Source organism: Heterocephalus glaber, unplaced genomic scaffold, assembly GCF_053883595.1.
Source record: "Heterocephalus glaber isolate CG9 unplaced genomic scaffold, H.glaber_assembly_v1.0 deba00000122, whole genome shotgun sequence".
NCBI classification, from domain to species: domain Eukaryota; kingdom Metazoa; phylum Chordata; class Mammalia; order Rodentia; family Bathyergidae; genus Heterocephalus; species Heterocephalus glaber.
Genome location: NW_028258138.1, coordinates 2,773,492 through 2,799,082, shown reverse-complemented (window position 1 = coordinate 2,799,082; position 25,591 = coordinate 2,773,492). Strand labels below are relative to the sequence as shown.

General features: G+C 50.3%; 1 protein-coding gene across 2 annotated transcripts in view; it reads left to right on the top strand.

Moving 5' to 3' along the window:
* The first annotated feature begins 1,452 nt into the window (after positions 1-1,452).
* Dscam (DS cell adhesion molecule) overlaps positions 1,453-25,591 on the top strand; it is a 589,901-nt gene continuing 565,762 nt past the window's right edge. For both annotated transcript variants that reach the window (XM_087211193.1, XM_004842472.3), the window contains exon 1: positions 1,453-1,542. In XM_087211193.1, coding sequence (XP_087067319.1) covers positions 1,500-1,542 — 43 coding nt within the window. In that variant the 5' untranslated portion in view covers positions 1,453-1,499. The remainder of the gene's footprint in view (positions 1,543-25,591) is intronic.

Genomic DNA, 25,591 nt, shown 5'->3' with positions numbered 1-25,591 from the left:
AGGCCAGCCTGAGTGGGCAGCGCCACGTGACCACCTGCAGCTGCAGAGGCCGGCAGCCAGCGCGCTCGGCTCAGCTGACCCTCCTCTACTCGGGGCCTGGCCATCTTGTGCCGGGCCCTGGTAAAGCACCATTTTGTTCCTGCCTCGCCACTTGCTTTTCCTGTTATTTTGCGAGGTCTGTGAGGGTGTCTGAGGCGGAGGGCCGTGCAGCCCGGCCGCAGACCCCAGCGCACCGGTCCACTCACCTCCCAGGAGACCGCCCGTCCCTGCCCCCAAATGCCTCCTTGTACTCAGCACGCCCCTCTGAGCATCCTGTCTTGATCTGAAATCGGGGTGCTTTCCAGCCCTGCAAGTCATGATTTCCGCAAAGCCACGAACCTTATTTGAATATTATTATGACTTCAAGAACCTCACAGAGAACATCAGCAACGAGCTGTCCTGGCTTCGCCCAAACATGTGGCAGGGGTCGGTTCCAGGTTTGGGATTACACACACGCTCAGCAATCTTAATCAGTTTTTAAATATGCACCATTCAGAGGGCAACGTTAGAGCTGCTTGTGTTTGTCTCCTACCATGTATCTCAGGGAATTAAAAATCAGCCCCCGCAGTCACAGGCATCCTTTGCAGTAGCCGCGGGGACTGGGAGCAGCGTTCCCACCAGGCAAATGAACTGGACTTTATTTATTCTCGGAGTCTGTGCCTCTGGAACCGGATAGCTGCCCACGCTAGCAGAACCGCGAGCATTTATTGCAGGGCCCCCGGCTCCGCCAGCACCCTCCGCGTGGTCACCCCCGGCCGGGAAACGGCTGAAAGCCAGGGGGCCTCGCGCGGGGCGACCGCAGCGCCCGAAACGCACGGCGCTGACGGTGCGTGAGCGCGCGGGGCTGCGCTCGCTCGGTGCGTCCAGCCTCCAGACGGGCTGCGCCGCTCGCTGCGGCTCTCAGACTGCAGAGCCCGCGGCGGGCGGGAGGGGCCGTGCCGCGTCCGCCCGTCCGTCCGTGCGTCCGTGCGTCCGCGGCCGGCCTGGGCAGCGGCTCGCGGGATCCATGTGACCGGCCGCGGGAGAGCAGAGGGAAGATGAGCCCGCCCGCCCGCCTGCTGCCTGGCTGCGGAGGCTGAGGCGGGCGCACCCGAGGCCGCCGCCCGCCCGCGATGAGCCCACGCCCGCGCCTGCGGCCCCGCGCACCCGCCCAGCCGCCCGCGGCCCGCTGAGCGCTCGGCGCACCTGGGCGCGGCACGGACGCCCGCGGGGGCACGCGGGCGCAGCCGGCGCGCGGAGAGTGCAGCGCGAGCCCCGAGCCCCAGCCCCGGCCGGAGCCGAGCGCGCCGCGTGCCCGGGCGGCGGGGCCCCGGCGGAGGCGGCGGCGCGACCCCGGCAGAGGCAGCGGGCGGCAGGCGCGGGGCGAGCGGCGAGCGGCGCCGGGCCGGGCGGAGCGCGGGGGGCGAGGCCGGCGCGAGGCTCGCTCGCCGGCGCGCGGGAGGCCGAGCCGCGGCAGGGGCATGTGGATACTGGCCCTCTCCTTGTTCCAGAGCTTCGCGAGTGGTGAGTCTCCCTCTCCCTGGCGTCGGCGTCCACACCCCCGTGTTTGTCTGTTTACGAGAGAACAAATGTGCCGGACTGGGAGGAACTGCTCCGCAGTCGCTGCGAGGAGCTGACCTAGCCAGTGCGGGCTCTGGCCGCGAACTCGGGCCCAGAGCCGGCTCGCGCAGAACAAGCCAGGTTTGCAGGCGGAGGGAGGCGAGGCCGCGCCGGGAAGACCGCGCCGAGAAGACCGCGCCGAGAGGGGCTCAGTTCCCGGTGCGGCGCCCGAGGGGACGCTGAAGGGGTCTCCCCAGAGGCAGAGCCCTCCCAGCCCCAAGCCTGCGCCTCGGTCCTGCCAGATGCACCCAGCAGCAGTGCAGGCTTCAGAAAGCTCGGCCCAAGCGCCTCCCCCACCCTCGTACTACATCTTATTCCTCCCAGCAGTTTATGCAAAAATATGCATTGGTAAACATTACATCATCTGAGAGGTGGATAAATTTTAAAGAAACACCTGTGTGGCCCTAAGAATGAGACCTGTGAATATTGTTAACACAGTGTCTTGCCTCACGCCCGTCCATCTGGGGAGGCTTTCTTCCCGGGCACGTAGAAGGCAATTGCTCATGACGGGTCCCAGCCACTCAGTAAGTGTGACCGTACCGTGGCTGGCTTGTCACCGCCTGAATACGATCCTGCGTGTATGAATGGCTTCCCGCGAGCGGGAGCGGGAGGGGACTGGCGTCCTCTGACATGGCCTGGGAGGCAGTACAAGGCTTCAATTCCCATCTCGAATTTTGGAACACACATCTGTATATAATGTATAACCTGCTGCTGCCAGTTAAAATTAAACCACTAAGGAGCGGGAGGTGGGGGGGGGTGTGGGGGGAGAGAAAGAGGGAGAGAGAGAGAGAGGGAGGGAGGGAGGGAGATCGGGCCCTTGTAAGAAAGCACCAGAAGGAAAAGGGAGGCTCTAAGATTTTCCTGAAGGGCCACAGGGAGGGCCCCCCAGCATTTTCTCTGCCTACCTAGGCAGGACTTAAGAATCAGCACCCAGCAGGTCAAAGGAAATGCATGAATGTTGTCCAATTAAAAAATGATGATGAAGAACAGATAGAGCTGAATGAAGAAGGAACCTCCAAAATTCACATGAAAATGCTACTTTGCTCTTGAATATAACCTCAAGCAGAGTGTTTGAAACTTTCATTTTGAGAATTCCTGGCAGGAAAAAATGGCTATGAGTTCTGACAAGACACCTTTGTTCCCAGCAGGCACCGCACCTGTCCTGCTCCTCCTGGGGGAATTTACCTTGCGGGTGCATGTGCTTTAGGGAGCTGGCTGCGGTTGTTTGAGAGGAGGCAGCCCTTTTCGCTGCTCCGCACATGGCAAGTCATGGGAAAGGCACAAACGCTCTGAGACGTCCCAGGGCCACCAAGCCTTGCTGACCCAGGTTGACAGCTCTGGACCTGTAAGGGCCGGGGTTGTAGGATGAAAGAGGTGCCTGTCTTACGGAGAATGTGTGTTTCAGAGTGAGAGGGATTCTGAGAGGGGTCAGCCAGCTAGCATCTATTTTTCTGATCAAGTTAAATGTGACCAAAATGTAGGGAAGGATTAATGACAGTCTCTGGCACATAGATTCCTAAATGTGGGTGACTGTTTTGAGACAGTATTTCACATCTGAAAAAGTCTTAGAATCCTACGTGGTCATAGGATTGTATGAAACTTCAAGCAGGCATCTATAATATGGAAATATATGCAAAGATCACCTATTGCACATATATTGTGTCCTGCAAGCATTGTCTTCAAGACTTTGCTATCACTTGCTAATTAATTATGGTCACTGTAATGAATATAGGTATACTACACAAGATAAGACATAAGAGGCACATGCAAATGAATATTTTACATTGTTGTGGTATGTGTTCTGATCCTGTCTACCAGGGAGCTGTGGTGCTGCCTTATATAAAAGTGGCTCTCTCTTCTTATGATCAAACAGTGAGAAAATTTTAAAAGCCTGACTGTAGAGATTTGGGCTCGTTCATTTTGCAGTTGTAGAGGTCTTTAAAGAATGGCATTCAAGACATACTGTGTAAAGGATCATAAGATATACAATCATGTTGAAATGAAATCAGTCTAGTTTTGAATACTGCCTGTTTCAAGACTATATTTAAGAAATCTGAAAGCAAATGATTCTTACCTACCTGAAGAAGAGTTTTAAAAAATGAAAAAAAATTTTTTGGTCAACAACTGTCATATTTTGGCCCAATTTAATTTTAGAAAACATCCGAATATGTGTGATAGCTGGGCCTCAAACACCAAAAACGCCTGGTATGATAACACATGTTTCTCATTTGCAAAAGATTATGCACATTGATATTTTGGGAAGCTCATCGCATAAGCCCCCAGTATGTGTGCATTTTAACAGTAGATAGCAGCACTTTTATTGCTGATGGAGTGGGATGTATATTTATATCTTAATAAAAGCCTGGCTGCTGGAAGGCTACAGAGAGTATTTTGGACAGAAGTGAGAACTGAGAGGCCAGCTCCTTCATGGGTTAAAGGCTTACAAATGACCTCACCTGGTGAGGTGCAGAGACCATGTTTCAGAGCAGCGACTTGCCCTGCAGTGCTCTGAAGACACTCACGGGAGAGCTCTGGGGTCGTGGCAGGAATAGGGCACACGTATGTGCACACACATGCACACGTCCCTCCATGTCTGCTCAGCACGCACATCCTACGAACCCCATCCCTTCCAGTTCCTCTCGATTTTAACCCCAGCAAGCACAGGCTGATCTGCAGTTCCTGAGCAAAGCCGAGGTGGCTCAAGATCAGCCGAGGGGGCATAATCAGACGGGTTCCACGGAGCCTGCTTGTGCCACCTCTGGATGTCTCTGTTTTGATGGGCATTGTGTTTTCTAGGGCTGTGGGGTTTGAGCGTTACTGCATCCTGTTCTCGGGGGACCCAGAAGGCGGGGGTGGCAGCAATGGGGGGCAGCTCATGGAAGCCCAGGTGGGGCCTTTTGTGGGTGTTGTCTGTTCACTGGACAGGGAATTACCGGCCACGTACTTGGTGCTTTATCTAACTGCAGAAGCAGGCCTTTCCGAGTGCCAGTGGCCCCGAGGGCCTTGAAGGTGATTTTTTATGTGATTCCCATCAGCCTATGCAAGCAGAAAAGGGCATCTCTCCCCCATCCTGATGAAGCAGACTGCAGTTCCAAGCTTGGAATTTTGGGGTTCATCTGCACTTTCCAGGCCTTTTAACTGAAGCTGCCTGCCCCCACGAGATGCCCTCTGTAGCAGAACGAAATGCCAGGCGGACCTTTAATAAATGCCAGCCAATCTGCCTCTACCCTTTCTCTCCTTTCCCACTTGGGTGTGTCCTTGGTCCCTGCTGCCTCGGGGACCACTAAGCCTGGGGCAGAATTGGTGCAGAGCAGCACAGTGGCAGGGCAAATAATTTTGACTTCCCAAATTACCAATTTAAACCCCTAAAGCCTGGCCCTCCTGTCGCTGGCCAAGCAGTTTATCTCTGACGTGTGTGAGGTGAATAAGGTGCACTGGCCATGCTGGAAGGAAACTCAGGTGGATGTGCATGGAGACTTGATGTAGGGATGGGGCTCTCCTTTTGTGAAGAGCCATGGGCAGTGTAGGAGGCTGGGAATTCATGTCTGAAACGGTGTATTTCTCAAGCGCGTGACGCGTGAAGCATGAAGCACGCATTTACACAATCTGTGACATCTAGATTTCGTAAAATTAGCTAAACTGAATGGATGAGATTATGGATGTGGCTCATGCATAATTAATAGGTGGTGAAAAGGAATACACTTGGCGTTAGGCAGAGCCTTCGGGGCATTTTCAGGATGGGCAGGCGTGTCCCAGGCTTTGCTGTCCTGGCCTGCCTTGCCCACACGGGCAGGGGCTCAGGGAGCATCGCAGGGCTTGTCTGTCCTCCTGGCAGCCACGCTGAAGCGTGCGCTGGGCCTTGGAAGAGACAGGAGGTGCTGCTACCTGCATGTCAATTGTGTCCCCGCCACGGACACTAGTGGGCAGCAGACCTCACCAGACTCCGGCGGGCTCAGTGGAGCGGGGGAGGGAGGACGGCTGTGCACAGATGGATGTCAGTTCCAGGCCTCCCTGCTCCTCCCAGTTCCCGAGCCCAGACTCTGCGTCCCAGGGTACAGCTCACTGGAGCTCCGGCCCAGGCTGCCAGCAGGCCGGGACGGGTCCGGCAGTCTTTGTTTCCCGTGTAATGAGGGGCACTGTGTGCACAGGGGCATTTTCAAGCCTGGATGGTGCATAGAAAGGGGAAGAGGTGTCGGTGCAGGTGCAGCGGCGTGGGGTCCGCAGGGGGTGCGTTTGCTCACCTCCTTCCTCCGCGCGGCAGTGGCGTGTGTGCTTGCAGGTGGCAGCTCCGCGCCTGATTGGCTGACCTTCCAGTGTCATTCCAGGAGCCAGCTTCTCCCCTGCTGATGGTGACAGGGGCTGCGGTGACGCGCTCCTCTGCAGTCCCTCCAGATCTGAGGCTGCAGCCCGGCGGGGGACAGAGCCTTCCCCGTCCCCCAGAGAATTGGGCAGCACCTGTGTCTGGGGACCTTGCCTTAGCTTTTGGCAGTGTGAGGAGCCCAGTGCCGAAATCCTCAGCGGACGCCTCCTGCACTCCTCCTCCACCCTAACTAGATCGATGCCCTTTTCTTCCTAGGTTTGAAAATGCTGAAGGCACAGGTTAAGCTAAGGCACAGGGCGTGGAAGGTTCTCAGTTCTGGGGTGAATCCCCCACACCCACCTGGGGGGCAGGAGGGCATCGCCCAGGGGCAGCTGAGAACCCAGGACCCGGTTCAGGGCCCTGACTCAGAGACCTGCTCCAGGAAACTGGATTGTCCCTGGCCCCAGACCTGGGTCATTCCCTGGATGGGGCTCACTGCAGCCTGGGGCTCCGTGTGGACTGGCGCAGCTGCTCTAGACAGGGTTGTGGCGATGCCCTGCTGTATCCTCAGCACAGAGCGGAGCTGTGAGCGTGGGTGGAGGGAGACAGACAGGAGACAGGAGACAGAGCCTTCCTGCCATCCTCCCTTGCCCTCTGCTGTTCCTCTCCTCTGTCTCTTCCCAGTTTCCCTCCTGTTTCCGCCTTCTTTATTCTCGCCGGGTTGCCTTTCTTGCCTGGATCTCTGATTGTAATGGCTGAGCTGTTTGTGAGACGTGTGTGTGTGTGTGTGTGTGCGCGCGCGCGCCTTGTGCCTTCCCTTACTACTGCCCCCTGTTCTGCCATGCTGACTCTGGTCTATAGAAGCATTTATTTTCTACCAAGGTTCTCAGGGCATTTTCTTCTCTTTTCCCAAAGGGATTCACATTGGACTAGGGAAGGGGATTTCATCTGGGTCACACAGGCTGACAGAATGGCTTCAGGTGCTGCACATGATGCGGGGCAGGTCAGATGTCTCCCATGATCATCTCATCAGTGTGCTGGACCCTTTGTTCTTGAGTAACGTGATTGAAAATTCCTGCACAGTGTTTATTACACTGTGGCATTCTGAAGGCCAGCAGAAACATCAAACAGACATTTAAGTTTCCCCAGTGGCTCCTGGGAATTCATTTCTTCATCAAAGAGTCACCCAGGACATCAAAATAAAGCTCAGTTTCTTAGGCCTTAATCATCTTTAAAGGCCACGCTACAGTTTTCTTACCATGCGGTGGATTTGTGGGGTTTTCATCATTATCTTATTTTGCAGCAGAACTGGATATAAAAGTAGTACCTCATCAAAGTAACACGGAAGGAATATGTTTTATTCGTTGTTAAAACTTCAGTTTTTATTCAAATAGAATCAAATCAAATGTCGTACAGCTTACAATATTTATTTTCTTTTTTTGGCAATTTTTTTGCTGTGGTTGTATATTGGTAAACACTGGTGATTTTGTTCTAAAGCCCATCTGATTGGATTAAGTCTTGCTTTTTCGAAAGTCCCCTGGATTATGTAAATGCATGTTAGGGTTTTAGCGGACGGGGAGGAGTCAGATCAGAAAGACAGGTGGGAGGGTGAGAAGAGGATTCCAGAAGCAGAGGCGGACTGACAGCGACTGATGCGTCGGGCCCATGCCCCTGCCTAAGTTGTTTTTACTCAGAAAACAGTGAGCAGACTTAAGAGTGAGCAAGCAGTCCTATTTATGGAAAGCCGTTTTTAAATGCAGCAGCAAAGACACCGAAAGAAAGAGTTGAAAGGCAACACTCAGTGCTGGCTGTGCCCACTTCCAGGCCACAACAGAAGCAAGGAGGGAGAACCAGGTGTCCCGCCTGGTGGATACACTGGGAAGAGGCCCCGGGTGCCCTCCAGATCCCTGTAAGACTCGGGAAGATGGGGGTCAGACCGAAGGCCAGGGCGAGGGGAGCGCATGGGGGCTACAGCCCTGCCACAGACTGTGAGCTCAGCCTGTGTACCCGGAGGGCATTCAGGAGCAGGATAGTAGCAGGAAGACGTCAGCATGCGGGGTTGGAGGACAGCAATTGCTGAAAAGGGGCTTAAATTTAGGATCTTGTAATTGCCCTTCCAAGTTCACCAGTGATTAAATTCTGGAGATTTAAACTGTGTTACACGCACTTCTAGTTGTCCAGCCCCGATGGGCCTGGTGAGACTACCCCTGACTGCCTGATTGACATAAATGCTACTGGACAAGTGAGAAAGAGCATCCCTTCTCTTAGAGGAGAAATAGTGTTTGATTTCATATTGCCCATGTTAGTGAGATCAGGGGTATTTACTTTTCTCTCTGTGCCTGGTTTATTTCACTTATAATGTCCTCCAGATTCCTTAAATATACACAATTTAAGACATTTTAAAGAAAGGAATGAAAGAATCCTCCTTCCTAGGACTGCATGTATTCCTAATCACAGTTTAGTTTTGCTATTCCCAGTGGCCCTTATTTTCTATTCATAGTAGAATCTACGAATGTGTAGGGATATTCTGCTGGTTTACAGGTTGGAAATTGGGATCCAGATCATGTCTGGACTAGCCCACAGTCTGATGCTGTGGAAAGCCTTTGCCTTTTATTTTAAGAAAAAACCGTCCATAACACAGACCGTTTTGTAGCCCTTCTCCCCATGCTATGCTTGGGCATATTGAAGAACTGGTGGGAAAACATCTGCACTATTTTATTCCTGATTTTGACTCATATGAGACTCGATTCTATTAATATTAAGATAAAGAAATAGAAAAGAGCTTGCTTGAAGCCTGTTCTACACGGAATATAAATGATTCGTTCTCACTGTGAATAATACAGTGAAAGTCAGTTTCTAGTCCTTTCTAGATACTGGAATTATTTCACTGTTGTTGCTTTTGCAAAATAACAGTATGTTGATATCACCCCCGGGGATGGCCTCTGGGTCCCCAAGTGGCTTCTGCATCTCCATGGGGTCCTCACACTGGCCCAGTCCCAGCTGGGGCTGGGATCAGGGTGCCCGGTCACTGGAGAGACAGAAGAGCAGGCTGTTTGCAATGCGGATTGTGGCTGAGACTCTTTGGTTCCCTCTTCACCTTGAGTCAGGCATGACTGTTTCCTGCTTTTCACTCATGCCTGGACCGCAAGGCGATGGGGAAACTCCCATGATTTTTTCATGAGACAGACGAATATGAAGATGCCGAGAGCCACACTGGAATTTTGTGTGCATTTAAAATGTATTCTTCTTTCTCTGTGGAGGAACTGACCTATTGTCGAAACTTCTTATTTTGCGTAAACATCTTTTCTCATGAGAGAAACTGGAGATTTATTTCTGCTCTCCGTAGCAGCCCTGCTGTGCTGTGATTTGCTCTTGAGTTCCCACAGGACACTGAAAACCCCAAATCCCACTCTGCCTAATTACAGTGTTTATTTCTTAATATCAGCTGTGGAGCATTTTTAATAAGTGATGTATAGCTGCCAGGGAGAAATAACAGTGCTTTGTGATATTACTTGTGAGACTTCAGGGACGAGCTGAAGGCACCTGACAGGGACAGACTGCACCCTGTGAGGGGCCACTCAGCACCACGGAGCGAGGCGAGGGCACCACCCCGACCCTGTGCTCCCTGCCACTTCTTGAGGTCAGCACTTCCTGTAAAGGGTAATCGTTTGCCTGCTTCTCTGGCTGGGGAAAAGGAAGTGCATAAGAAATATGAAATGCTCTCTAGGGGCCAGAGACGTCCTCTCATGACTTATTTAAGTTGGCAACCCTAGCTAGGGGTTTCTGGGACTTGGGGCGACAGCAGAGACTGAGGAGTGTTGCTGTGTTGCTAATTGCTCCGAGTGTGTGCATGTGAATGTCCAATGGCTCACCAAAACCAAAAGCTCTTAACCCTTTCATGGCTAATGTTTTACAGTAGTTTGGATTGTATGTTCGTAGAGAAATTTTAGATAGAAAAAAATGTTGACCTAGACGTAATCTTGGTGTTTGTGTAGATATTTCACTTTGACCACTGGTTGGTTCACTTATCTTGAAGGATTTCCCGTCACAGCCAGAGCCCTTGTTATTCATAGTCACAAGAGGCCCTGTGCATTATTTTCCTGTCAGTGGGATAAAACACCCAACACCCACAATTCAGGAGGAGAGGTTTAATTTGGCTCATGGCTCTGGAGATTCACTTCATGGCTGGCTGACCCCCAAGGCAGAGACATCATGGCAGAGGGGTGTGGTGGAGAGAGCTGCTCACTTCGTGACAGCCAGGAGGTAGAGAAAGGGAGGAGGGAGTGATGGAGATACACCCTGCAGAGGATGGAGGTACAACCTGGGACACACCTCTTCCAGCCAGGGCGCACCTCCCAGCAGCACATTTAGGTGTGAACTCATCGGTGGACCAGCCCACTGATGAGAAGAACACCCCTGAGATCTAATCACCTTCCAACAGCCCCACCCCTGAACCCGTGAGATTTGGCGGGACATTCTAGATTCAAACCATACCCCCATCCACTGTGGTCACATCATGGCCGAGTCTGGGAGCTTTAGAATATCCTGAAGGCTTCGGAGACAATGGAAGCAAAGTTGGACAGGAAGAACAGGACTATAGAGGAAGGGGTGGAGCCGCTATTCCCTTCTGACCCCTGGTCGCATAAGAGGCCATTGAGTGAGGAAGGAGGCTCTGGTCTGTTGAAACTTTGAGCTGGGTTCTAGGTAATGTCCCCCTGTCTGGACTCCCTCCCACCCAGTGAGAATCGGAACTGGAGAGAAAGGGGAGGAGGATGTGTTGTGCTTTTCCGGTCCTGAGCCTCGGTGAGAAACTCTGGTGCACCCGGGGAAGGGCTGTGGTTTTCAGTGTTCCCCAGCTGTCTCCCATTGTGCCTTTGTCACCTTCCCCACCACCCCTGGGGTCCCTTGAGTTACAAGTCACACTCTTTCCTGCTCTGATCTCCGGATGCTGGCTCTGTATTCTGGGGTGCGCATGGCTGGGGAACCTCAGTATTGACACATGGCCGAGGCTCTTCTGGCCCACGTGGCCTGCGTTCCATCTTTGCAGAAACACACACTCAGCCAGGAGGGGAGGGCCTGCCCAGCTCGGGGTTGAGGGAGAGGGAGAGGGAGAGGGAGAGTTGGTCCCATGGTGTCGAGCACACTGCAGTGCACTGTTGGAGAGCGCCTCTGTGTATGGATATCTGTCATCTGCCTACCTCCCTACCTCCCTACCTCCCTACCTCCCTCGTTCTTTCTTCTGCTTTGAGCATATTTAACCTTCTGGGTATTAACAGCAGCTGCTTTGGTTATGGGCTTGACTGCAGTGGAAACATACTGACCCCTCTCCACTGGCTGCTGGCACCCTAGCAGAGAAGCCCTTTGAAGCCCAAAGGCAGCCAGGTGGCTCCAAGCAGGACAGTGAAAGCCCATTTGGGTCCTGCATTGAACACACTTAAGAGATGGAGGTGCTCACCCTCATCTCGGCAATTCTAGGAGGCTGAGGCAGGAAGACAGCAAGTTCGAGCCCACCTTGGGGGACCTGGTGACTCATGGGACACTGTCTCAGAACAAAACAGGATGGGACGGTCAGGAGAGCGGATCCTTGAGTAGCTGAGGTTTGGCTTTGATTCCACCTCAGGAGCACTTCATGCACCTTCGTCAGTGCCCAGGCTCATCCTAAAGCCCTGTGGCGAGGGCCACAGGATCTTTTGCTCTGTTGGATTTTCTTATCCTCTGCTCCCTTCTATTAAGCAAATGATCCCAAGTTGACTGTATTTCTCATACAGAGTGTGTGACCTTAGGCTAAGTCGCCAGTGAAAGAGAAGACGGTGTATATGGCTTTATCTGCCTTGTAGACCTTGCCACATATATATTAAAATTGAGGGCAGTTATTAATGTTGGAATGGAATAATCTTTCAAAACAGTGTGTCCTTGATGTTTGAACTAAAATAGACTCGGATATGTGCTGGAGAGAGGCCTGAATTCAGAACCTTAAAAATATCTTTTTGTGTCCTGAGATCTTATTTTAGATAATATTAAAAATAACCTTTCCCACCTAGCATCTTAAGCAAGTTTGATGTTCTAATCCGTTGGTGATTTCACTGGGATTCACTACAGAGATGACCCCGCACCTCGGCTGCAGAGTCTCCGCTTTGGAAGAACCGGGTAAAGGCCGTGGTGGGTGATGGCCCACAGCTCCCGCTGACTCATCACCACAGTGAGGTAAACCTCCTCCTCTTTGCAAGAATGGGTCCCTCCACTTAGGATCCTTCAAAAAGATCTTAAAAGGGAGAGCCCTGTGTGGAGAGCCGTAAGCGCCAATGGAGCGTGCGGAAGAAGACGCGGGTTTAAAATAGCTCTGGGTTCTCTCTCATGACGGGAGCTCCGAAGCCGACAGTCTGGCTCGGCCTGTCCTTTTCACATCCCGTCTAGAGGACTCAGCCTTCCTCAGGTCCCCTTCGGCAGGAAGAAGGGCAGTGCATGCTCCCTTCACCAGATTTAATAACCTGCCCGAGACCCATGAGTAATTGTAAATAGTGAATGACCTTCCTGATAAAAAATCAAAATGAGAGGTTGTGTGACTCAGATTTCTTATTAGAACAAATCGGCTCAACCCAGAGAAGATACGTATTCCATATTTTCGTGTCCAGTGCCTTCCCCTAGGGTCTCCGTCACCTCTGGGGGACAGCTCTTCTAGGCTCAGGAGTGGGGTGTGCTGGGCCTCCTGGGGTGGGGGCTGCGTGTGGATGTGGAGGCATCTGCAGCATCTCTCTGCATCCTTTCTCCTTGGAAACGGGGAGAAAACAGCAGAATTTACTCGCACACAGCCAGAGTGCAGGAAAGCCACATTTCCCTGAGGTTGGGAGGGCTTTTTAAAAAAAGAAAATTTAAAGGCACATTTATTGTGCAATCTGTTTACAAAGAACAGAGTAAAAATGTAATAAGGACCAAAGGAAGTGGCTGCGTCAGCCATTCGTGTTTATGTCGCAAGTGCAGGGAAAGCTTTTATAGCACGGAACCGTCAAAACCTGAGACTCATTTATGGCCTTAGGAATGTCTTAGAATGCTCAGCCATATATGCTTAAAACAATGACTATCTTGAGGAAAAATGATAAGCGTAACCTCTTTGAAAATCTGCAAGTTACTAGAGTCCAAGTGAACCAGATCGCTACCCAATTTTAAAAGATTCTTGAACTGGGGAGTCAACAAAAAAGCGGAGTTGCATGCTTTCTGAATCTGGGGTAGTTTGCAAGCAGGGACCTGGCCATCACCCCTCGTCTGCTTGGGAAGCATCACAGTCCAGCAGAGCACGGGGTCCCACTCTGGGCTGCCCCTGTATGTTATCCGGCCCCGCGTGGGGCCAGGCCAGTATTTAACTCTCTCTTCGGGACCACGTCTCAGACCCGGGGGTTATCCCAGGGTTATTCTGACACCCCAGAAAGAGCTGAGATGCAGCCTAGCGTAAACTCCATGGAACTAAGCAACTACTATTTGGGGCTCATTGTTTTTCGTAGGTGGCAATTTAAACAGAGCTACCCATCATTTTTATGACTTGATTATTTTTAAGAGGAGCATGCTCCTAACAAAATACTTCCCATGGTCAAATCAGTGATTCTAGCAGAGGACAGTTTTGTGACCCCGAGAGTATGGGCCAGTGTCTGGAGACAAGGTCACTGTCACAGCCCCACATTGGGGTTGCTGCTGGCACCTAGTGGACGAGGCTGGGGCCACTGCTGCTCAGCACGCTTCCACGACAAAGGATCACCCAGGACAACTGGTTAGTAGTGCCGAGGTTTTGAGGCCTGAGCTAACCAGGTTAGGGTCTAGTTGCTCCAGTAGAACCTGCTTGTGCTTTAAGCATGAGTTCTGGAGCAATCCTGGTGAAAGATGGAGGGAATTCCGCAGGGAGCCTTGGTTACCATTTCTTCAGCTACAAGGTGAGTGTCGTAGAGGACTCTCATTTATTATGTCCTTTTCTTTTTGGATTAATGAAAGAAACTCCATCTGTGTTCCTGGGTTTGTCGTAGGCACATGGATGCTGGAGGTGCTCCTGTGTCCCTCCAGCCATTGCCCCTCCAGTGATCGTGCTGCTGAGTTTGGTTAGACGCTTACATCGCAGTGGGATGAATCCTGGGCACCCATCAATCACTCTGAAAGCATTTTCTCTGGCCTGAAGTGCCCTGTGCCATGGGCTGTGGGGAGCCTGTCCTTCCTGTGGCTGTGGGTTCTCGCTCCCAGTGCTACCCAGTCTCTCTCCGGCCTGGCAGGGGGACAGGGGACAGGTCTGGGATCTGCTGTCTCAGGTGAAGGCTGGAGCCATGGGAAACATGGAAACTACTTTATTTGGAGATGTTCCATGTGGAAAGCGCTTGAAGACGGTGCGTATGCATGCAGAGTGAGTGTCCCAGGTTGGGAAGGCATTTTCCGGGGCCCTGTTCTGCCTTTCCTTTCCTCCTGGGCGTTGCCTTGTAGAAGCCTCTGTGTGTACGGAGCCCCGGGAGCGGTTTCTTGGTGACTCTTGCAAGCTCGCATTTCCCTGGAAAAGGACTGCATTATTTTAGTTTTTAAGAACGTGGTCTGCAGTGCTGGTCCTCCTATGATTGCTGTGTCTCAGTGCTTTTGCAGGCCACGCACTGTATTCCAGGCGACGTGGAAGTTTGTTAAATGAAAATGCACCTGTGCTTTCTGATGGAAGATGTTCGTGTGCACAGGGCAGGGTGAATGAGAGAGAGCGATGCTGATGTTGTTGTGCTGTTTTTCCACTCTAAGCCCAGAGGGTGCTGTGGCTTATAGTGCAGCCTGAGGGGCTGAGCCAGCATTGGATTTTTCTTTGCACCTTGTTATCTATGCCCGAACATAAGGAGGTCGTTTTTCCAGGAAAGTCCTTTGATCTGGCTGGACTCTCTGTCACCTTCATTGAAGAGCAGGTTCACTGTCTAAGAACTGCTGGGCCACAGGAGAGCTGACAACTCAGGAAATACAAATATGCATAGATTTTTCTGTCCCTCCTCTGAAAATCGTGTGATCTGACTCATAGAAATTAAAATCTCTTGGCTGTCTCTGAAGAAGGAAATCTCACATATATTATTTCCATTAGAAAGGATAAGAGTGGAAGAAAAACTCCCATTCTTTGAGCCCCTAACCTAGGCGGAGGCTTGAGTTACCACATGATGCTCAGGAGCTTGGTCCAGTCATAGTGACATTGAGAACAGTGACAGCTGGCATTTGTTATTTGTCACCTGCAGTGGGGTATACTTTCAGTGTGGTGTGCAGAGCATTTCCTGTACCACTCAGAGCTGGGAGGTGCATATTAATATTAGCAAATCACAAGGAAGGTGATTAAACACTGTGCTAGTGGTCACACAATTGTCAAATAGCAGAATGAAGCCTACACTTCCCTTCACCCTCAAGTAGTCAAATAGGTTTAAATCTTGGCTTCACAGACAATGAAATCACATTTGGGGATTCTGAGTTCCAGCCTCCGGTCAGGTGGTATTTTGAGCCTAGATAACCCAGGGTCCTTTGCCAAATTATCTTCATATCAGATCTTCCACAGAAAGACACACTTCTTCATTCTAGTTCTTAAACTGAAAATGATTACTTTAAATTTTCTTTAAAGTTGAGCAATAGTCGTAAGGGCAGGTGAGATGTCCAATTTTAACAGCCAGTGTGCATGTATGGAAAATTTGTTTATCTTTCCTTGCCAACCTGTTCACTTACTCTGTTAGGTAATCGAGGGACAAGTTAATTAACTTTTATCCGTTTCAGTTGTGGAATGATTTCATGGTGTTGTATCTTGTTGTTCAGGCCGAAACTGGAGGAGGGATGGCATTTATATCACATTCCCCTGCCACGATCCGCTCTTTCCTCAACTCTGAAGTTTAAATTTTGTATCTGTCTTTAAGCTTCTTATGCTTCATTCATTCTAAACTGGCCATCAGTTTTCTCAGCGCCAAAATGTTAGGATAAAAATATTTTGTAAATTTCTAATTGGCGTTTGGACAGTGTGGACTGGCTCGGGCCAGTGGTTGGGAGGTTAGTCTACTGTTTGCGTGACCTCTTTGCATGGCAGACACCGTGTTGGCTGGGGAGCTGTCTCCCTGGAGCCGTGGCCTGCACCACTGTGTGGACCCCATGGTGAAGGAGACACCTTCCCTGTCCACCAAGCCACAGTCCCATGGAGGCTTCAGCCCGGACATACAGGTGGCTTCCTTGCTCCTGGGCAGGCAGCCTGAGGTGTACCGCTGTGGTGGCAGCTATAGACACTTTTTATGCAGTGTTGATCGAACCTGTTTATTATAATTGATAATCATTGTCGAGCTCTTATTTGTTCTAGAAACGATGATAAGTGCTTTATTTTATCATCCCATTTAGTCATCAGATGAGTCCCTGACATGCTTACTATCACTGTTCAGTTTTTTTTCTCAGGGAAGAGTCAGGGCTGACCAAGGGGAAGTGACGTATTCAGCCATTGACAGAACCAGGATCTGAACCTGCCTCAGTCCAGAACGTAGTTTGATCTTGCACTTGACTTCCAGGGCATCCCATCAATTGGTGAGCTCCTGATACTTACCCTGGATCCTGAGCACCGTAGGACTTTAGTGCCAGTGCTTACCTGAAGTGCTGTGGACGCCAGTTATGCCGGGAGTCGGGATGGGTGGATGGCGAGGGCTGTTTCTGAAGTTTCCCTGAAGGAGATGCTAGGCAAATGTGACTGTGTTTGGAAGTCCTGGGGTTGGTTTTGGCCACAGCCTGTTTGGAATCTCTGCTGAGTGGGTGACCAGGCGCCGGAACACTTCCATTTGTCCCTGAGCACCTGGTCGCCCCACCCACCCACGCTCACATGCGGCCCCAACAGCCTCCCATTTACATTGGAAATTGAACCCTGCGCATTCCAGTTGGCGATGCTAGGTGCCCTTGGCCTTTGAGCTCCGTCTCCACACCTTGTGTAGGATGTCGTCAGTGATCCGCTGGCCTTGTCACTTGCCTTCTCGACAGCTTGCTTTCCCAGAGAACCCTGAATTCTCAGGTCTCAGAGGTGAACCCGAGGCCTGGGTGCCGCTGTCCGGGAGCAGCTGAGCTTGCAGGAGGAATGGTCCACGTTGCCTTTCCAGTGGGGACCACACAACCAGGACCCCAAAGCTCCCATGCTCCCGAGCTCGGCCCTTGGTCCCTCTTTGCTGCCCCAGCTGCTACCTGTGTGCATGATGCCCCCAAACCTCGACTCCCCTGCCCCGTCCAGACTCAATCCAGGACCTCAGTTCATTACCGAGAATTCAGAAGAACCAAGAACTCCTGGGCCGGGACCCAGCACTGTGCGCCTGCAGACCCTCGCTCTGTAAGCTTCTGTCCCTGTTCTCCTTGGCTCTTTTTACCCCATGGGTGGAGGGATTCAGCTGCAGGGCTGGCTGGACACCTGGGAGGGGCGCTAGACAGCTCACGGCGGGGCTTCTGTCTCTGAGGCTCACAGCCCAGGAGGAGGACACCTGCACCATGGGGGACCTCATGGGGCCACGCATGGAACAGAGTGAAGAATGGGACCCTGGGACAGCATTGTAGCAGCAGGGAGCACTGACCCCCCAGTTCCCTAGGGAGCGAGTGCTGAGCTGTCTGGGGGACCCCGCAGGCTGCCTGGGAACAGATGGAAGCCCCCTTGGCCGGGAGAGGAGGCCATGCGTGCGCAGGTCCCATGGAGGGTTGTCTTGCCGTCAGAGGCCCTTCTGAGCTTGCTGACTGGGGCGGTGTTTCCGGTGGAACCTTAAATCCAGGCCTGCCCGCAGGGTCCCCACACGCCGCGAACCTCCCGGGACTGTGGGACACAGGCCTTACCCCCAGCGGAGGCTGAAACCTCCACTGCGCCCAGAATCCACCGTCTCCCCACTGCGGACTCTGCCCCAGGACAGAGCTCGGCCTCCAGCTGCCTCTCCGCGGGCTGGGTGCGCCCACACCTGTCACCTCTCCGCCCACTCTCCCACGTTCCTGTGGAGAAACTCACTGCGGACAGACCCGCCTGGGTCCCCTCTTCCTTGCTGCCATCCTTTCTCTGGCGTGCTACAGCAAGCCACAGGACAGCGACCCAGAGCCAGCGCCTCTCATACCGCCGAGGGGAGGGACCGCTTTGCTTTGTCTCCTCCTGGCTGGGCAGACAGAGGTCCTGCCCTGGGCCTGCCCCTGCAAAGCTCGGGCCTCCAACACTGAGGCTGCAGCTCGGTGACTGATTCACTGGAGACAAGAAGCCACCAGCTGGTATGTGCGCACTTGTGGTCCCTCCTGAGCACACGTGTCCGTGTTGTCCCCACTCCCCACGGAGACCGCCTGGGATGTCACGGGCGAGCTCCCAGCTCCCATCTTCATCTTGTGCCTCCTCTCTGCAGGTCCCTGTCCCTACCTGATGCCTTCTCGGGGACCCTGGGCACCGAGGGCTCAGTTTCTCTTCTGCAGCAGTGGACGCTGCTGTCTTTGGCTCCCTTCTCCCTCCCGTCTGACCTCTCACACTGCACCCCAGGAGCCCAGGCCTCAGCCCTTGCCTCCCTTTGGGTCCACACTCGCTCTCCGTAGGGTTTAGTTCTCCCCAAGGCCTTAAAGCCGACCACATGCAGATGATGCTTCCCCGTTCGAAGCCTGGCCGCAGCTCTCCCTCAGTCCTCCTGTAGAGTCGCTATCTCCCGTGGGAATCTCACAGAGCGTCCACCCCTCTCCAGATCAGGATGCTGCGTTTCTCCGCTCACCTGCTTCTGACTCGAGACCTTGACACCCATACTTACACTTAGCCCCCTCCTTTGTCCCTCTCTGCCTTTCACATGCCAGCATGTCCTGCTGAGGGTCTGACCATTTCTTCTGCCCACGGCCTGCCATTCCACTCTGCTGGACCCTGGCCGTACCTGCAGCCAGAGCAAGTGCCTGAAATGGGAAGCAGGCCACACCAGTCCTGTGGTCAGAGCCTGCAGGTGTCCCCTCATCCCCAAATATAGATGGGGTCCCTTGTGCAGAATCAGAGGCCACGCCTGGTGCATCAGTGAGGGCTGGATGTGATCTGACCTCACTCCTCCCTCCCTTCAGCTGTCACGGCCACTCCTCCCATCTCGGGGTCCCTGGGTGGCCCCTCCCAAGCCCCAGCCACCTCCAGAGGCTCCCTGAGGACGGGTCTAAAGGGTGGGACCCCGGTCCCTCTGCCCCTCCTAGCCATGGGGCTGGTTCTCTGCAGCTGCCGTGAGCTCTTGGCATGGGAAGTTGGTTGTTTGTCTTCTGTCTCCTCGGCCTGCGAAGCCTGGACCTCGTCTATTGTGTTTTCCTCTGTATTCCGGTTGCCTAGCAGAGCAGCTTGAAGGTCGCAGGCCTGAGGAAGCCCTTGCTGACTGAACTATTAAAAGAGGGGTGGATCTTAGCAACCCAGGGCCATTGCTCTCTTCAATTCTACTTCATTTTACTTTTTTTTTCTGATGTGAGGACAGTTTCTTCACATGGAAGATCTGCACAGGTGTATTTACTAAAAAGTCAAGAAGCATTATACCTGAGAATTTTCAACTCGGACCCTCAACAGAGAGGTAACAATAAAAAGACCTTAGTTTTAAAGGTATTTGTTGACCATCTAGATAGTTTAAAAAATGTGACTCATACTTTGGGAAGTACAAAGATACTTGGTTCAAAAATTTTCCAGCATGTGTTTATTAAGCACCTATTATGTGCTCTAGGCTGTCAGAGCCAAGAAAGTGGGGATTTTATTTTGTTCATCTTAGAATCTCCAATTTCTAGAACAAAGCTTGACACATGGGTTGTTCAGTAAATGTTTGTTGAATGAATAAATAAGTAAAAACCACTATACCGAGGATAGGGAAAAAAAGAAAACCCAAGCCTGCCTGCCTTTTATAGATGATAGCAGAATTGCAAGGAAGACAGGTACCTTAGGAGTAGGGGGTGTGGTCATGAAGCCGTGCTGGGCGGGGCCAGGCTCTGCAGCATTGATGGGAGCAGAAGGACTTCTGATGGGCCTGTTCCAGTGCTTCTGGGAGGTGCAGTCTCAGAACCAGGCTGGTGAGGGTGTGTACACCTTCACTCGGGAAAGGGAGTGGTGAGAAGATGGGCAGGAGGAAAGACCAAAAGGAGGGAACCTCCCAGATGTGGGAGGGAGGGTGTGCTGCTCCACTGAGCTTCTATGCCAAGCCGAGAGAGATGGAAGATGCCGCCAAACATAGAGTTGGGAGCTGACTGTGGAGGGATCTGAATTCAAACTCAAATCAAATTTGAATGAAAAGCTTATTCCTGAAATCATGATCAACCTTCGAGCCATCAGGAGACAGTGAGTGGAAGGGGGTCCAGCCAGAGCCAGGCCCATGCATGGGAGGGGAATGTGACTGCAGGGGAGGCTGGGAGGGAGAGGGCAGGGAGGATGAGCTCTGGGCCAGCAGAGTCCCCCTGGACACCCCACGGGAGCCCCTCTACTGAAGGCACATGTAGGTCTGCAGCCTGCTGTGTTTGACAGCACTGTTTCCATTCACCTGGGTCTGTTCAGTTCTTTTAAACTTGCAGCTTCAGGAAATTCGCCTTGCTGTCCACTGTGCCTGGGGAGCACCGAGCAGGGGTCATGTGGTGCCTGATGAGAGCTGTCACACATGTGGTTGTCACTGCATATCTGAGAGAGACTCGAGCCGGCGGGGCCTGGGGTTGTACATGCCTGCTCGAGCCGTCCATGCTGACCAATTCATGACCAGACACTTAGATTTCTTCTGGTTTTTGTGTTTTTCTTGAAAGCCAAGCATATAAAACTGTAAAATTGACCAAAGACATGGGTTGGGTTTCATGGTAGCAATCACTCTGTCTTATTTTATAGATAATTGAGCTAAATGTTAGTTCTCTTGAGTGTGAACCTGTTTGGTTCTATAGTCACTAGAGAAGAGAGGGTCAGACATAGGCATAAATCCTTCCACTATCTTGGTCTGTTTTCTGTTACTGTAGCAAAATACCTGGGGGTGGTTACTTTATAAGGAAAAGATTTGTTTCACTCACAGTTTGGAGGCTATGATTGGGTGGGCCCCTGTGGCCTCCGGTACCTCCTGGCTGTGGTGCAAGGCTATTTCTGCACTGTGCTAAGTAGAAATCAACGATAGGATTAGATATTGTGAGTTAAAAATGTATTTCATATGGTGAATTCCAATATCTGTCAGTTCTTAGGTTGAAATTCTGATTAGCAGAATTCAGCATTGCATAACTAACCTCAAAATAACTTACAAATCAGATTAATTTTTCATACTATGGCCTCATTTTTGTTGCACAATTTATTGGGTTTCTTTTATGGCTTACCTCTTCCTTCCTGGCCTTTTCGACTCTCTTCTTCGTTCTTCAGACCTCACACTTGTTTTAGTTACTTTTCTCATTGCTGAGCAAGATACTCATCCCCCAGAGTTAAAGGAGGAAAGGTTTATTTGATTCACAGTTTGTAGAGGTTTCAGTCCGTAGTCAGCTGCTCCAAGGCAGGGTGGCTTGGCAGAGGGGTGTCACGGAGAAACAGTCCATGGCAGGCAGACAGGCGAGAGCATATTAGCCCTCTTTCTGTCCCTCATATTTTATGCAAGTTACCCACTTTAGGGTGGGTGTGTCACTCACACCCTAAATCCTAGCCAGAATTATGCCAGACCAGTCAGCGGACTGATTTAGTAATCACACACCCTGATCTCAGCACCATACACTCTAGATCCGGTCACCTCTGAAAAGCGCCCCCCATGGCCACAGGAGGCTTTGAGGGGATGTGGAGACACAGCTATGACCACACTTCCTCACACTGGGGTGCTGTGAGGGAAGAAGGAATGTATATTTAGTGTCTGCCTCCAGCATGTGATTCCCTGAACCTTGGGTCTCCAGGGTGAGTGAGATCTCTTGTATTTTAGTGATGTAACTGGTGGTTGAGGTCTCTAGGTGACTTCCAGATGAGGCTGATGACCTGATTAGTTTGGGACTTTCTGTCCTACTCCTCGCTGTCGGAAGAGGAGAGAGGGCTGAAGATTGAGTTGATCACCCAGGGTCAAGGATGTGATCTGCCATCCCTAACGAAGTTTCCACAGACCCAGCAGCCTGGGGTGGCACTGGGTGTGGATGCTCCACCTGCTGTGCCTCATCTACCTATTTCTTTCTCTTCCCATTCATGGGTCATTGGTCACATCCTTTATGGTCAGCTGCGCAGTGCCCTTGTCTCCTGAGTGCTGTGACTAAACCCCAGGAGAGCTTCAGAAACTGGCTTGTGGCCCATTAGTTCGAAGCTCCAAGCACACCTTCCCCTGTGGTTGGCATCAGAAGTGGATGCCCCCAGCCTGTGGGAGCTGAGGCCAATCTGGGTTGGGTGTCAGAAGTTGGTTGGGAGGGGGAGGCGCTGCTGGCTGGGGTCTGCAGCAGCAGGCTTGGTGCAGGGGAAAGCTCACCATCTTCCTGAGGAAGGGCTCTGTGCAGAGGGTCTGAACACAGAGAAAGTTTGTTTCCTTCCCGTGCTTGTGCATGTGCACGCACACATACGTGTTATGTGTCCTTAGATTTAGCATTGTTTCTTAGGATTTTATTTAACAATCTTCACTTTTGTGGTTACTGGGGTTTCAGAAGTGGAAGTAGGATGAAAAGTGAGGGTGTGCATCACACCCCAGCCAGCCACCCAGTGTGACATAGTGGCCGTGGCTTTGTCTAAGACTCCTGTTCACAGTGAGGTCACAATTGTCCATGAAACCAGAACAGACTTGCCAAATGGCTTTCCTAGAAGGATTGTATTTCTGAATTGATCTGCATATATCCAGCATGTGTTTTTGTACTCACTGGGAATATTGAAGAAGATGAGCATAAATCTAATTTTGCTTTTGAGACAGGGTCCCGCTATGTAGTTCAGGCTGGTCTTGAACTCACTCAGGTTGCCCTCAACTCACAGTGATCCTCTTGCCTCAGCCTCCCGAGTGCTGGGATTACAAGTGTGTACACCAAACCCAACTAAATATGTTTTCTGAGTTGGTGGTTTCATTGGGAACTTGACATAGGAGACTGTGAGGTTCTGAGATCTTTTTAAAACAAAGGTGTCATAAACTTAACAAAACAGGGACACAAACAACACAATCTAATTTAGACTAAATTGTAAGCTGCTGATGGTTCCGAAGAGAGGTGAGTTTAGTAAGAGTGGAGGGGCCCTGTGAGCCACAGTCAGGAAGGCTTCCTGGAGGGGAGTCCTTGGGGCTGAGGCTGGCAGCGGTGGTGCGTGGCTGAGGGCAGAGTCCAGATCGAGGTGAGACGCTGTCACAGACCTCAGAGCAAAGCTTTTGCAATAGAATTAAAAGGAAAAGACTGAAAATGCCCTGACTCTTCAGGCTGTGAAAGGTGAAAAAAGACAAGTTGACAAAACCAAAACAATGACAGTGATTGGAGAATTGGGGTCGGGGTGCTTACATGTTGGAGCTGGAGTGCTCGCCCCGAGATCGAGATTGGATAGGATGTCAGAGGTGTAATGAAATGCAGCTATCGATTCTCTCCTGGGAGGTGGCCCAAAAGAGTGCAGGGCTCTGCTGCTGCCTCTTCCCAAGTCCTACTTATGGCTTTTCCTGTCCTTGTCATTTCTTATAGCTGTGGAGCTCACTGATAAAATAATGTCTCCATTTTCTCTTAATATCCAGTTATGGCTCCCATCTTTAACTCAAATGCCTTTTAGTCTGCTGGTCAAGTCCAAGGGGACTTTCTTCCCCCCCCCCCCATTAACTTTATTGGCCCATTTTAGGTATAAAATACAGTTACATTCATCATTGGTATCTTGCACTATTACATGAATATTTTGGTTCTTATTTTTTTCCCCTTCCCCTGCCCTCCCTTCACCCCCTCCACCCTTCCCTATTTGCAAAGATTTTGTTTCCATTTTTTTCCTTTTCTCATATTTTTTTCTTTTCCTTTCTTTCCCTTCTCCTACCCCTCCCACTTCCCCTGCTCCTTAGACCATTACTTCCTATTACACAATATCAATTATACATGTTTAAAATCAAAATGACAAGACCTAGGAGACATTACCACAGATTTTACAGAATTTAAAAGGATATAGAGAGCATATTTCAAAATTTGTTTTGAAATAAATTTGACAACTTCTAAGAAGTACCTTGGAAGACAAATTAATGAAACTAACTCTGGAGGAAATATAAAATTTGAATAGCACCTACTAAAGAAAGTATATTCCTAGCTCGAAAACCTACCTATATGACAACAACAGGCTCATATACATTTTAACTGATAAATTATATCAAACATTTAAAGGAGAAAAAAAAGGAACACTTCTGTCATTTTTGGAAATCAACATTGTGCTAATCCTAAAATTGGATAAAGATAATAGAAGAAAAAAGTATGAACATAGATAGGAATTTGTTTAACAAAACAAACTATTAGAAGTCAGACCTGGCAGTGTGTAGAAAGTGGTTTTGTTATAGGGATGGCATTGTTGGTTCAGCATTGAACGATCCACCCCTAAAAGTCATCATTTTAACAGAGGAAAGGAAAAAGCCATATGATCCTGTCACTAGTTGGAGAAAAAGTATTGGACTAAATTCTACAGCTCTTCATGGTAAAAGCTATCAGGAGACTAGAAGTAGAACAGAACCTTCTCAGCAGATTAAAGACATGTACTCCATACTTCCAGCGAGAACACCTTATACGAATGGAGAAGATACAATGCTTTCTCCTTAAGGTGGGGAACAAGGGCAGATATGTTTACTCTTTATCTGTCCATTAAACTTTGAAACCTAGGCCCAAACCAAAATAGTCTGGCAATAAAATGACACAATTAGGATAGGATTGGCAAGGTAGAAGCAAAATCTTTATATGTAGATGAAATGATCATCTACAGAGAAAATACTAAGAAATCTCTAGGAGCCCCTAGAACTTGTATTTGCATTTAGCAGGATTAGAAAACACAAGGTACATATAAAAATTCAGGTCTGTGTATACTGCTATAAATGAAGAACTGGATGTTGAAATTTAAAAGTTATGTGGGAGTACAAAGGACCTAGAAAAGTAAAAAGAAAAAAAAAGTGTTGGAAGATGTTTAGTACCTAATTTTAAGACTTCTTCTAAAGCTACAGTAATCAAGGCAGTGTTGGTGTAAGGAAAGACATACAGATCATTGGAATAAAACAGAGAATCTAGAAATAGAACCACACATATATGGTCCACTGAGTTTTGAAAGATTATTTAACATTAACATTTTATAGAATATAAACTCAATTCAAGAGCCAAGGAAAAGATAGTGTTTTCAGCAAACGGCAGTAGAACACCTGGTATCCGAATATAAAAAAGTAACCTCAACCCTTTATTTCCATTCATAAAAATAACTTGAAGGGGTCTATGAACCTAAATATGAAAGCCTAAAAGTATAAAACTAAGAAGAAATTATATGAGAAAATGTTTATGAATTTAGGGTAGGCAAGAGCTACCTAAGATACAAAAAAACATGATGTATAAAAGAACAAAATTGATAAATGAGATTCCATCAAAATTTAGAACTTTAAATGACATCATTAAAATGAAAAGTAGTCCTTAAACAGACCATATTTACAATGCATATGACCTATGACCACAATATATAAAGAACTCTTACAGCTCATTAATAGACAACCCAGTTAAAAAGTAGACATAAGAAGATAAATAGCCAGTACAGCACAAAGAAAGGTGTGC